Source organism: Capricornis sumatraensis, chromosome 4 (assembly GCF_032405125.1).
Source record: "Capricornis sumatraensis isolate serow.1 chromosome 4, serow.2, whole genome shotgun sequence".
Classification (NCBI taxonomy): Eukaryota; Metazoa; Chordata; class Mammalia; order Artiodactyla; family Bovidae; genus Capricornis; species Capricornis sumatraensis.
The window spans coordinates 151906906-151919320 of record NC_091072.1 but is presented as its reverse complement, the minus strand read 5'-3'; the positions used below and the strand labels follow the sequence as shown (position 1 = coordinate 151919320).

The 12415-nt window shown below is 40.1% G+C and overlaps 1 protein-coding gene across 3 annotated transcripts in view; it reads right to left on the bottom strand.

Annotated features, from left to right (window-relative positions):
- The window catches only part of ERC1 (ELKS/RAB6-interacting/CAST family member 1), a 245201-nt gene that overhangs the window by 169536 nt on the left and 63250 nt on the right, over positions 1–12415 (bottom strand). For all 3 annotated transcript variants that reach the window (XM_068970755.1, XM_068970756.1, XM_068970757.1), the window contains one exon: positions 11621–11788. In XM_068970755.1, coding sequence (XP_068826856.1) covers positions 11621–11788 — 168 coding nt within the window. The remainder of the gene's footprint in view (positions 1–11620; positions 11789–12415) is intronic.

Below are 12415 nucleotides of genomic sequence, written 5' to 3'. Positions count from 1 at the left end.
TTACAAAATGAAATTTCCCAAAACCAACCAAGTTTTACATATAAGAAAACAAGAGGTCTCTTTTATGAGCCTGCCTAACATACAAACACCCCTTATGTGAGTAAAAAGGATAGTACCTTCATTCTCCTCCATTATCAACATCTAAGATATTAAAACGTTAACTGTTAACATCTTCACTTGTATAATTTATATGCAGTCCAACTATTAAAGGAATCCATTTATTCTCTGCTGGTAAAAAAAAAACAAAAAACCTTTCCTAATATACTCGGGTATAGAAGCTGCTAAACTAGGTAAAATCCCCTTTAACAAGTTCCCCCCAAGCTGCTTTCTTATTCAATCACTCAGCTGTCTAAACAGATTGTTGAGTTGGAGGGAAGGAAAAGGATGGCTATTCTTGGACTCCTATTTACTTATAAAGAGCAGAAATAAACATTCCATAGTGAGAGGAACCGACAAAATGAAAAAAGGGCAGTGGTCACTAAAACTGCCTTCTTTTGGGCAAGGAAGACTTGAAACAGACTTGAAATAGATGCAGATATGTGCAAACTAGCTGCATAGGCATTAAACAAACTCCCTCCTGTGCGGGAGGAGGGTGTACACAGAACATTTTTAGTTATCCAGCAGCGGGATGGACAACAGTTAATCCTAAGAACTCCTCTTAGATATCCTCGCTTTGTTTGTTGTTGTTTAGTTGCTAGGTCCTGTCTGACTCTTTGTGACCCCATGGATTGTAGCCTGCCAGGCTCCTCAGTCCAGGGAACACTGTAGGCAAAAATACTGGAGTGGGTAGCCATGCCCTTCTTTGGGGGATCTTCTCAACCCAGGGATCGAACCCAGGTCTCAAACACTGCAGGCAGATTCTTTACTGTCTTAGCACCAGGGAAGCTGTGGACCTGATGATTAATGGAGAGGTGCAATTAGGTAATACAAAAAGCCTAATATCATAGGAAAGAACTAACAATGAAGAATTCAAGAAGGAAATATTTTTAAAATAATTATTTAGAGAAAAAAGACATTTTCCTTAAAATGATCCCTCTAATTAGAGTATATCCCTGGTAACTGGGCTGGAAAGAAAAGAGAAATAATGTAACTATTACACTACATAGAGCCTTTCTTTTCCTTATACAATTTTTATTTTACAAAGAGAGAAGAAAATTGATGGAGGAAGAAGACGACTGATGTCAAATGCAGGCCGCACATAAATCCATCGATCTGCAGGCAGCTCCATATTGGCACAGATTTCTTAACATCTTTTGTTTTGGTTTTTATCAGCATTTCCAGTTGTCAGAAACTATCATGTTTCAACATGGGTGATTTATTCCTACTCAAGTGGAACTGATTACTCTGCCAGGCCCTAATCACTGAGCGAAGGTAGAGGAGACTTTCTATAGGTTGTAGTACTAAGGACAAGAAATCCCCCAATACTTCTCGCAGCCACCTACCTACTCTGAGCATCATTTGAAATTTTTCAATGATGCCTCCACACTGATTCTAAGCAGTCATCAGTGTCAAATTTATTGTGTGAAGTAGGTTCAGGAATCTTAGGCTCTTCCTTTCTTTTTTTAATCATGTATCTACTTGGTGCTTTTCTCAGACATTAATTATCAGCATATCCTGCGTTTATTCTAATTATCCTTCTGTACCTGTATTTACGAGGTTTCCGTGGCAGCTCAGTGGTAAAGAATCCCCCTGCCAATGCAGGAGATGCAGTTTCAATCCCTGGGTTGGGAAGATCCCCTGCAGTAGGAAATGGTTAACCTACTCCAATATTCCTGCCTGGAGAATTCCATGGACAGAGGAGCCTGGTGGGCTACAGTTCATGGAGTTGCAAAGAGTCAGACACAACTGAGCAACTGAGCACATGAACACAGGAACCCTTGTATCCTGACTTGTTTGTTTCACAAATTCTGGGTATTTTGAAGCAGGAGTTCAATGATGACCTTAAGGTATGTCTCACATTCCAGTCCACACAAATGAGCCATGGGCAAAGAGTAGAAGAAAGTTAAAAATCATTAATCGGTGGCATTCTATTCAAATACCCACAATACTGTCTACAATGAAGAGTCACTTCACTTAGAACTGCCTGCTTAGCTGCTGTGTCAGAGTCTGGTCTGGCTGGGATGCTGGGAGGACAGAACGACAGAATAGCAGGTCCTCACTATAAGCAACCAAAACCCAAGAACCTCACCAAATTTAGTGAATTTTCCTTGGTCAACTTGCATGATTTTTCTAAGCTGAAAAACCCCTGTAGGAAAAGAAAAAGTGTTAGGAGATAAAAGTAAGGAGGTCCAGCAATCACAAGAAGATGAAACAGATAAAGAATAAAATACATGTCTGATGCTAGAAGCTATTTTCTGGTGAGGGTATACATCGGTGTGGCAGAGAGAAGGAAGGGTACAGAAAGTGACTTCGTCAAAGTCTGATTTCATGTTAACTTCTTCAGGCGGTTAATTATTTCAGCTTCTCAACTAGAGTTGACAGGCACCTAGGCATCTATCCAAATAGGGATTCCCACAGGTGAAAAGTCAATGCAAGTTAATTCATGTCAAATGAGAAGCAGTTTTAAGCAGAATATTAACTGTGCTTTGAAACTTTGATCAAGCGGTTTTTTTTTTTTTTCCAAATCCTTTATCCCTTTCCAGATACCTATCTATGTCTTTATACACTAGTTCCTCCTACAAGGTCTCCTGAGACACTACCAAGAATAACCTTTGTCCCAAAAGGGACCTGACCCTTTCATATTGACTTGTTAATTACCATTTTTCAAGCTTAAAATGTGTATTCAGTCAAAACAGAATTCAGGACACTCCAAACTAGAGCCTGCAAGAATCTGAGGATATTAATATGGCACATGATCAACCAAAAATGGACACATTCCATAAATCCTCAAATTATTTACTAAGCTGCTCAAAAGTCCAAAGAAATGATGTTTTAATAAGGGTCAAAATTACTTCTATGTTGTACAAAGCATTACAGCATAAGCCTTTGAATAGTTCTTATTTACATTATGCCTTAGCCATCGAAAATACAGAATTTATCCAAAGGCCACATTCTCTCAGGTCCGCCCTTAGTGCCTCCACGATAATGTTGGTACAACAGGGCTCCACATTTCCCCAGGTGAAAAATACAAAGCTCTTTAAAAACATATCCACTCTTATCCCAGGAATGCAATACTGACTCAACATACAAAAATCAGTCAACAGAACAGTCAGACATGACTGAGCACACACACAGATGATGCTGACAAAAGCGAAGTTAAATCAGACTTTGCAAGTTCAACCACATACCCTCCTTAAAGGTCTACTTGAAAAGGTGAGGGGGGAGAAAAGTTACATAAGCAAAGTAAATCCACATGGAGCACACTCCCCAGCAGAAATACCACCGTCAATCAGACTTCATTGCCTATGTATTGTTTTTTTAATAAAATGCTGCAAGAATTTAGCTATATATATTTTCCACTGAGAAAAAAATTTTAATTTTTTATAAAAATAAGTAAAAGAAAGAAAAGGGAAAATCCTAATGCCTAAGTATTAAGCTTTCAACTTAAATGCAATTAGGGCCTGACCTTGTCTTCTTCTAACTTAGCTAATAGCTTGTGACTTTAAAACAATATTTAGAAAACACTGCAAGTAATTCTTATTAAAAATCATTCTTGCTGTTTAGTCACTGAGTCGTGTCTGACTCTTTTGTGACCCCATGGACTGTAGCCCCTGCAGGCTCCTGTGTCCATGAAATTTCCCAGGCAAGAATACTGGAGTGGGCTGCCATTTCCTTCTCCAGGGGATCTTCCCAACCCAGCGATCAGACCTGCATCTCCTGCACTGGCAGGTGGATTCTTCACCAATGAGCCACTAGGGAAGCCCTTGTTAAAGACAAGGCAGCACAATTTTTAAAATATTAATTTTCCCAGAATAAATTAGCAAATGTTGTTTTCAATGATAAAACATGTCTTTTCATTTTATGATATGGAAAAACTGAAGAAACTAACATAGTCTTAAAGACTCCACAGAAAACAAAGTATATAAAGAACCTGTTCTTCCTGACTTCCTACCGAAAACAAAATAACAGGAGACTTAAAGAACTAATCCAGAACCAAGAAAGGGGAAACCTTCTAATTCTATCCATCAGTAGCTTTCCGCTACCGTTACATCTGAACTCTAAATACTGAAACTTAGGGCACTGGAGATGCAGGCCAGGCAAAAGAAACAGACATTACAGAGCAGAGACAGGAGAGATGATAACACCTGCGTCAGCAAATTAAACTCCAAGCTCCATTACCATTTACAATCCATCAAGCAAGGGGCGGTACAATTTTAACACACATTCTGAATGCAGCTCAGATTCAAATGCTCAGTTACATTTTCCAGGTCAGTGGTTTATCATAAAAATAAGAGATCTACTGTAACACAAAACTACTTTAAACCATCGGGGAGAGCCCTGCAAAGGAGGGGCCGACGCTAATCCTGTTGTACAGCACGCCTGGCCATCTGCTATTGTCTCATTTCATTCTTGGAGCACAAGGCTATCACCATGCATATAAATACGTTCATTGCTTAGAAAGCAAGAGATGGTGGGCGGGAAGGGATGGCCCAGTTTAGTTCAGTCACTCAGTCGTGTCCGACTCTTTGTGACTCCATGGACTGCAGCACGCCAGGCTTCCCTGTCCATCACCACCTTCTGGAGCTTGCTCAAACTCATGTCCATTGAGTCAGTGATGCCATCCAACCATCTCATCCTCTGTTGTCCCCTTCTCCTCCTGCCTTCAATCTTTCCCAGCATCAGGGTCTTTTCAAATGAGACAGTTCTTTGTATTAGGTGGTCAAAGTATTGGAGTTTCAGCTTCACCATCAGTCCTTCCAATGAATATTCAGGAATGATTTCCTTTAGGATGGACTGGTTGGATCTCCTTGCAGTCCAAAAGACTCTCAAGAGTCTTCTCCAACACCACAGTTCAAAAGCATCAATTCTTTGGCACTCAGCTTTCTTTATAGTCCAACTCTCACATCCATATATGACTACTGGAAAAACCACAGCTTTGACTAGATGGACCTTTGTTGGCAAAGTAATGTCTCTGCTTTTTAATATGCTTTCTAGGTTGGTCACACCTATTCTTCCAAGGAGCAAGCATCTTTTAATTTCATGGCTGCAGTCACCATCTGCAGTGATTTATTCTGGAGCCCAAGAATTTAAAGTGTCTCACTGTTTCCATTGTTTCCCCATCTATTTGCCATGAAGTGATGGGATCGGATGCCATGATCTTAGTTTTCTGAATGTTGAGTTTTAAGCCAACTTTTTCACTCTCTTCTTTCACTTTCATCAAGAGGCTCTTTAGTTCTTTGCTTTCTGCCATAAGGGTGGTGTCATCTGCTTATCTGACGTTACTGATATTTCTCTCAGCAATCTTGATTCCATTTTGTGCTTTATCCAGCCTGGCATTTCACATGATGTACTCTGCATGTAAGTTAAATAAGCAGGGTGACAATATACAGCATTGACACATTCCTTTCCCAATTTGGAACCCAGTCCATTGTTCCATGGCCAATTCTAACTGTTGCTTCCTGACCTGCATACAGATTTCTCAGAGGTAAGGTGGACTGGTATTCCCATCACTTAGAGAATTTTCCACAGTTTGTTATGATCCACACAGTCAAAGGCTTTGGCATAGTCAATAAAGCAGATGCTTTTTCTGGAACTCTCTTGCTTTTTCAATGATCCAACGGATATTGGCAATTTGATCTCTGGTTCCTCAGCCTTTTCTAAATCCAGTTTGAACATCTGGAAGTTCTTGGTTAACGTACTGTTGAAACCTGGCTTGGAGAATTTTGAGCATTATTTTGCTAGTGTGTGAGATGAGTGCAATTGTGTGGTAGTTTGAACATTCTTTGACATTGCCTTTCTTTGGGATTGGAATGAAAACTGACCTTTTCCAGTCCTGCAGCCACTGCTGAGTTTTCCAAATTTGCTGGCATATTGAGTGCAGTGCTTTAACAGCATCATCTTTTAGGATCTGAAATAGTTCAACTGGAATGCCATCACCTCCACTGGCTTTGTTCGTAGTGATGTTTCCTAAGGCCCACTTGACTTCGAATTCCAGGATGTCTGGCTTTAGGTGATCACACCATTGTGAATATCTGGGTCATGAAGATCTTTTTCTTGTATAGTTCTTCTGTGTATTCCTGGAGAATATACTGGAGAAGGTAATGGCAAACCCCTTCAGTATTCCTGCCTTGAGAACCCAACTAACAAGGATGGTCCAGACGAGCCCAAACCGGTCCAGAGTGTGGGACAATCCAGCCATTACCACAGCTGCTACTATTCTCAAAAAACAAAGTTTAACGTGTATTTAATAGGCCAAAGTAATACATTATTTCCTGGTATTCTCCTTAAATATTAAAATAGCTAAAATATTACTTAAATAAATGGTTATAAGTAATATTTGTGAAAAGATGACCAGAGAATGCAAATGCCAAGAACAAGATGATGATGAAAGAAGAGTTACCATCTCCCTCTTCCTTATGGAATAAGTGTCTTAATCAAGAAGCCAAGCAGGTTAAGTGCTGTGTAGAATTGAGATATTCCTGAGGACATGTCTTAAGTTCCATGGGTTGGCTTAAAAGCTCAATTTGCTTTTTCCTTAAGATGCTATGGAAAAACCAAAATAAACTTTTTGGCCAACCCAATACCTAAAGGTTATGCTTAATATCCCACTGCAGATCAATTTCTAAAGTTTCTAATGAAAAATCTTCGGGGCCAGGGGAAAGAAAAGTTGAATTTTACTTACTAGTTTCCTAAATAAAGTAACAGGATAACAAAGATGAATGCATTCACTAAAAAGCTTCTCATGATGTAAGAAGTGGGAATAACTTTCCCAGAGACTCTTAACAGAGTTCATAAGGTGAGGGTGGGGGTGGGGAGGGGAAGCATTCAGAGCTAGAGATCTGCCAGAGATTTTTAAGAATTCGTATTACAAATGTATGAAGAATGGAGGTGCCATTCTGGTACATGAGCCTCTTGGCAAGGACATGACCCGCCTTTTTCACTCACAGCGCTCCCTCAGCCTTGGGACATCTCACGTCTTCCCCATCTGCTGAGTAAACTTCATGCATCTTCAAGACGGTGCCGCTGTGACTTTTCTCAGACTCCTCTCACGCAAGGTCGAATCTGAAATGCTCTGCTTTGTGCCCACGTATGCCACTTGTGTAGTAGCCTCTTTAGCTCCGAGAGTCTGAGAGCAGGAGCCACGTCTTGTCTGTGTGCTCATTAGCACAGCACCAGGCGCACAGCAGAAGGTGCTACGTTGTCAGCATGAGTGAAGACGGCGGAGGATGCCTGGGACGACCAGAAGCCCAACAGATCGCAGTGACTGTGCGACTACAGATGTCCTCAGGAAGGACAGGAGCCAAGGAGACTCCCGTGTCCACAAATACTCCCTGCCCTAAAACGAATGGTACTGTCCCACCGTGTGGCTACGCCACAACTCACTCACTAGGTTCTGTCAGTGAATATCTGCACAGTGTTTCCTCAGTTTACATTTTATCTCAAGCCAAACAAGGTTACTACTTGGAGTTCATCTAAAGTATATGTACATGGCAGGGTACCTTTACATTTAATAAGTGCTTTCCAAAATAGCTGTATCTAAAAGCCCAACAGCACTGCATGACAAAGAAATCCAGTTGCCATATTTACCAATACCTGATACTGTAAGACTTCTTAATTTTTGCCAATATAGCTTAAAATGGTAAGTATAAAATGATTTCTTAATCTTTTACTTTACATTTCCCTGATGACAGTGTGGGTAAATGGGTAACTAACTGTTCATATTTATCTGCCATGTGTACTTCCTCTTACATCTATTTTCTTAATACATACATAAGTTGCACAAAAACACATTATCCTGGCCTAAGGTATGGGTGCATCCATAAACACCAAAGGAAGTATTTATTTCTGGGAGATAACAGAGGGGAATACTATCAAGAAAAGGTATGCCAAAGAACTTGGACTGTATTTGAAATTTTACTTCCCAAGTTGAATAACTACAATTACTTATTATGTTACTCTCTGTGTTTTCTGTTATCTCTCAAATAACTAAATTACGAAATATAAAAAGATAATATAAACGCATGGTCAACAGCATGCACTTATGACCACTCTGGGAAAGGCGTTCAAAGGATTTCTTGGGGAACCAAGAATTAAATGAAATGTAAACACTGGAAGTGAAAGAGGAGAGTGAAAAAGTTGGCTTAAAGCTCACCATTCAGAAAACGAAGATCATGGCATCTGGTCCCATCACTTCATGGCAAATAGATGGGGAAACAGGGGAAACAGTGTCAGACTTTATTTTCGGGGACTCCAAAATCACTGCAGATGGTGACTGCAGCCATGAAATTAAAAGACACTTACTCCTTGGAAGGAAAGTTATGACCAACCTAGATAGCATATTCAAAAGCAGAGACATTACTTTGTCAACAAAGGTCGATCTAGTCAAGGCTATGGTTTTTCCTGTGGTCATGTATGGATGTGAGAGTTGGACTGTGAAGAAAGCTGAGCGCTGAAGAATTGATGCTTTTGAACTGTGGTGTTGGAGAAGACTCTTGAGAGTCCCTTGGACTGCAAGGAGATCCAACCAGTCCATTCTGAAGGAGATCAGCCCTGGGATTTCTTTGGAAGGAATAATCCTAAAGCTGAAACTCCAGTACTTTGGCCACCCCATGAGAAGAGTTGACTCATTGGAAAAGACTCTGATGCTGGGAGGGATTGGGGGCAGGAGGAGAAGGGAACAACAGAGGATTAATTGGCTGGATGGCATCACCAACTTGATGGACATGAGTTTGAGTAAACTCCAGGAGTTGGTGATGGACAGGGAAGCCTGGCGTGCTGCGATTCATGGGGTCGCAAAGAGTCGGACACGACTGAGCGACTGAACTGAAACCTTGGAAACAAGGCAGGCTATGGTGCAACAACTAGAGGTAAACATTAAATTCACTGAAACAGAAATGAAGGCTACACAATGTGAATTACCATGAGAGAAACGACAGTTCTTTCCCCTCAACAAGGAACACAACGTAAATATGAAAAGTACCATAGACACAGCAAAAGACAACACAGTTTACCAGCAAAAGTCAGGAAGGGTGATTATAAACACACTAAGTATTTTTCATAGAAAGTAGTCAACAGACATTGCTTCACTTTTAAAATGTGTTAAATTCAGACATAAAAATTAAATACATTGCTAAAAGTAATACAGAGATTAGGAAAACTAAACACAAATTATACTTTCCCTACTCCATGAAACTGCTGTAATCAAGGTTACGAAGGACCTTTGCAGTATTAAACCCAATGGCAAATTCTCAGTTTTCATCTTATTTACCTCATCAGCAGTATTTGACAAGGCTAATCATCACCCCCTTGAAACTTCCTTAACTTGATTTCTAAGACATTCCAGTGAAAAGTCATAAACCTATTCTTTGAAGAGAGGGATTCGACAAAATGATTCTCAAGTTCATGTGGAGAAAAAAACAAGTGAGAAAAGTCAGAAATTGCTACAAAAAAAGGAAAAGAATAAAGCAGAACAACCTTATTGAACACTAAATGCATGATGAAAGTGCAATAATTAATAAAACTTGCTACTGGGACAGATAGAGAGGCAGATACATGGAACAGGCCAGAAATAGGCCCAGATTTATAGGACAATTTATTTGTGGCATCTCATGTCAGAAGAAAAAAAGTAGATTATTTAATAAACATTATAATGACAGCTGTCTGGCCACATATAAGAACAAAAAGCTGAATCATTACAGCCAATACATAAATTTTATAAAATAATTTTTAGATGGAAAGAAAAAAGAGACTTTAAACAAACCAGAAGAAAGCATGTATGAGTTACTTAATAACCTTGGTGGGCATAAGGGCTCTTTGAGCACGCCCCAAAATTCAGAGGACACAGAGGAAAGGACTACTAAGTTTGAAGTGTAAATTCTAAGACAAACACCACCAAGGAAACAAAGAAGAAAAAGACAAAACATATTTTGGAAAGCATGAAGAAAGAGGCCAGTTCAACATGGGGAAAAATTAATCCATGATACCAAATGTAAAAATGACAGGAACATGTAGGTTCCCAAAGAAAACTATGAAATGCACTCAGATTTAAACAAATATTAAGCAGGAAGGTTGACATTTTTAATTATCTACGAGGTCAATGGAAATTTTTACAGGTTTGGCAACAATCATCTGATGAAGCTGTGAAGAAAGTCATCTGAATATAAAAAAGCCACAGGCTTTGTAAAAAACTGGGCATCCTTTTTTTTTTTGGATTCACACAGTATCACTCTTGAATGAGGTGTATTCATGTCGCTATCCGTTATGCTGTCATGACAAATATATAAATAAGAGGGAAAAAACCCTATAAATATCTACTGACACAGCTATAGGGCATCAGTTAATTATGGTGTAAGACACTGAAGGCCATGCAGACACTAAAAACAATGAGATAAAGCTACATATAAAAAGACGCAAACAAATGAATAAAAAAGTATGATCCCAGTTGTCTTTTTTAAAAAAGGTGTGTGACACAAACAGGCCCATATATATAACCAGATATTTAATAAAAGAGTATACAGTAATTAACAGCAAGTTACATCTAAGGAGCTGCACTGACAAGGCCAAAGAATGAGAAAAAATAATTTCATTTCTGATGTTTTTGTACTTCTTGAATTTTTTTTACCTTGAACATATATTACTTTCATAATTTAAAACTAGCAAAAACGTACAACAAACTAGCATCCACTAACAACGTATCATAGGCAACTATTTAGAGTGATCTAACTTTTATGTGTACTCGAAAGCAGATGAAAACCAAACTCACGTAACAGAGGACAAATACTAAACACAGTCTTCTGTACACAAAGGAAAAGCTGAATTTGAGGTGCAATAAGGTGAATTATCTTCCCTGGCTATGGTTAGAGGTTAAAAATGAACTGCTGCTGCTGCTGCTACTAGGACAACATCAAATACTTCTCATCCATCCCCTCAATGGAGAGGAACAATAAACAGCAGTACGTACTCTGTCACCTCAAAGGCAGCCTTAATGAAGCTAAATGTGGGAGGGGCAGATGATCAATAGTACTTTCCTGATTGATTATAGGGTGTTAACCTCTTCCCAGTAGTGATTAAGGTAAAAAAGGAAAGAAAGTCTTCTTTTCCTTGAGATATGCACATTACATGTCAGTACAGTAGCACGTGTCTCTATTCAAAACTGTAGTCCTCTTAACCCTGAGGATGGAACAGCAAGCACCCGACCCATGACTACACTAACATGTCACCACAGTTGCCGTACAAGAGAGAAGACCAGGAGAGGCACAGCGATGCCAGTACAAACGCTCGGGCGATTTACAAGGTACTGTGCACAAACAGTAACATGGAGAATACGCCTGAAGATACCAGACAGTGTTTACTTGGAAATTTTAAGAACCGAATCTGCAGGGCAGTTTTAACAACCTACCTCCTTCAACAACAGTTTTCAATTCCTACCTGCAAAAGTATCAACAGAGGAATGAGAGACAGACTTTGACAGCATGTGGGTACAAGGTAAGAGGGCCCTGGGTTCAGAACACCTGCACCTCACCTTCTTCTGAAGAACATTGACCTTCCGCTCCTTCACGTCCAGCATGTCCTTGAGGTCGTGGATCTCCCCGGCCTGCGTCCCCTTCTCTTCAGCCATGTCCTGGATTTGCTTTGTCTTCTTATTCAGCATGGTTTCCTTCTCTTCCAAACGCAACCGCAGAGCGTCCACCTACGAGTGTTGAGATTTTTACAAGTGATTAACTGAAAAGGAGGACTTCCCAGGTGGCTCAGCGGTGAAGAACCCGCCTGCCAATGCAGGAGACTCCAACTTGATCCCTGGGCTGGGAAGATCCCCAAGAAGGGCATGGCAAGCCACCCCAGTATTCTTGCCTGGAGAATCCCCATGGATAGTAGACCCCGGCGGGCTACAGTCCATGGGGGTTGCAAAGAGTTGGACATGACTTAATGACTAAACAATAACAACTGAAAAGAACAGAATATAATTCCTTCCCAATAGATGTGTGCTGTTGCCCAAGTGATATTTTTATAGCAAGCTTACATTAGAATCAAATAATGGGGCTTCCCTGATAGCTCAGTTGGTAAAGATCTGCCTGCAACGCAGGAGACCCCGGTTCAATTCCTGGGCTGAGAAGATCTGCTGGAGAAAGGAAAAAGCTACCCACTTCAGTATTCTGGCCTGAAGAACCAATCCATGGGGGTCGCAAAGAGCCGGACAGGACTGAGCAACTTTCACTTTCTGGAGAAGGGAAAGGCTACATACCACTCTGAATGTAATCATGACTACTTAGAAATTAAACTCTAAAATTTTGTGAGTTCTTTCATAATGAAATAAAAA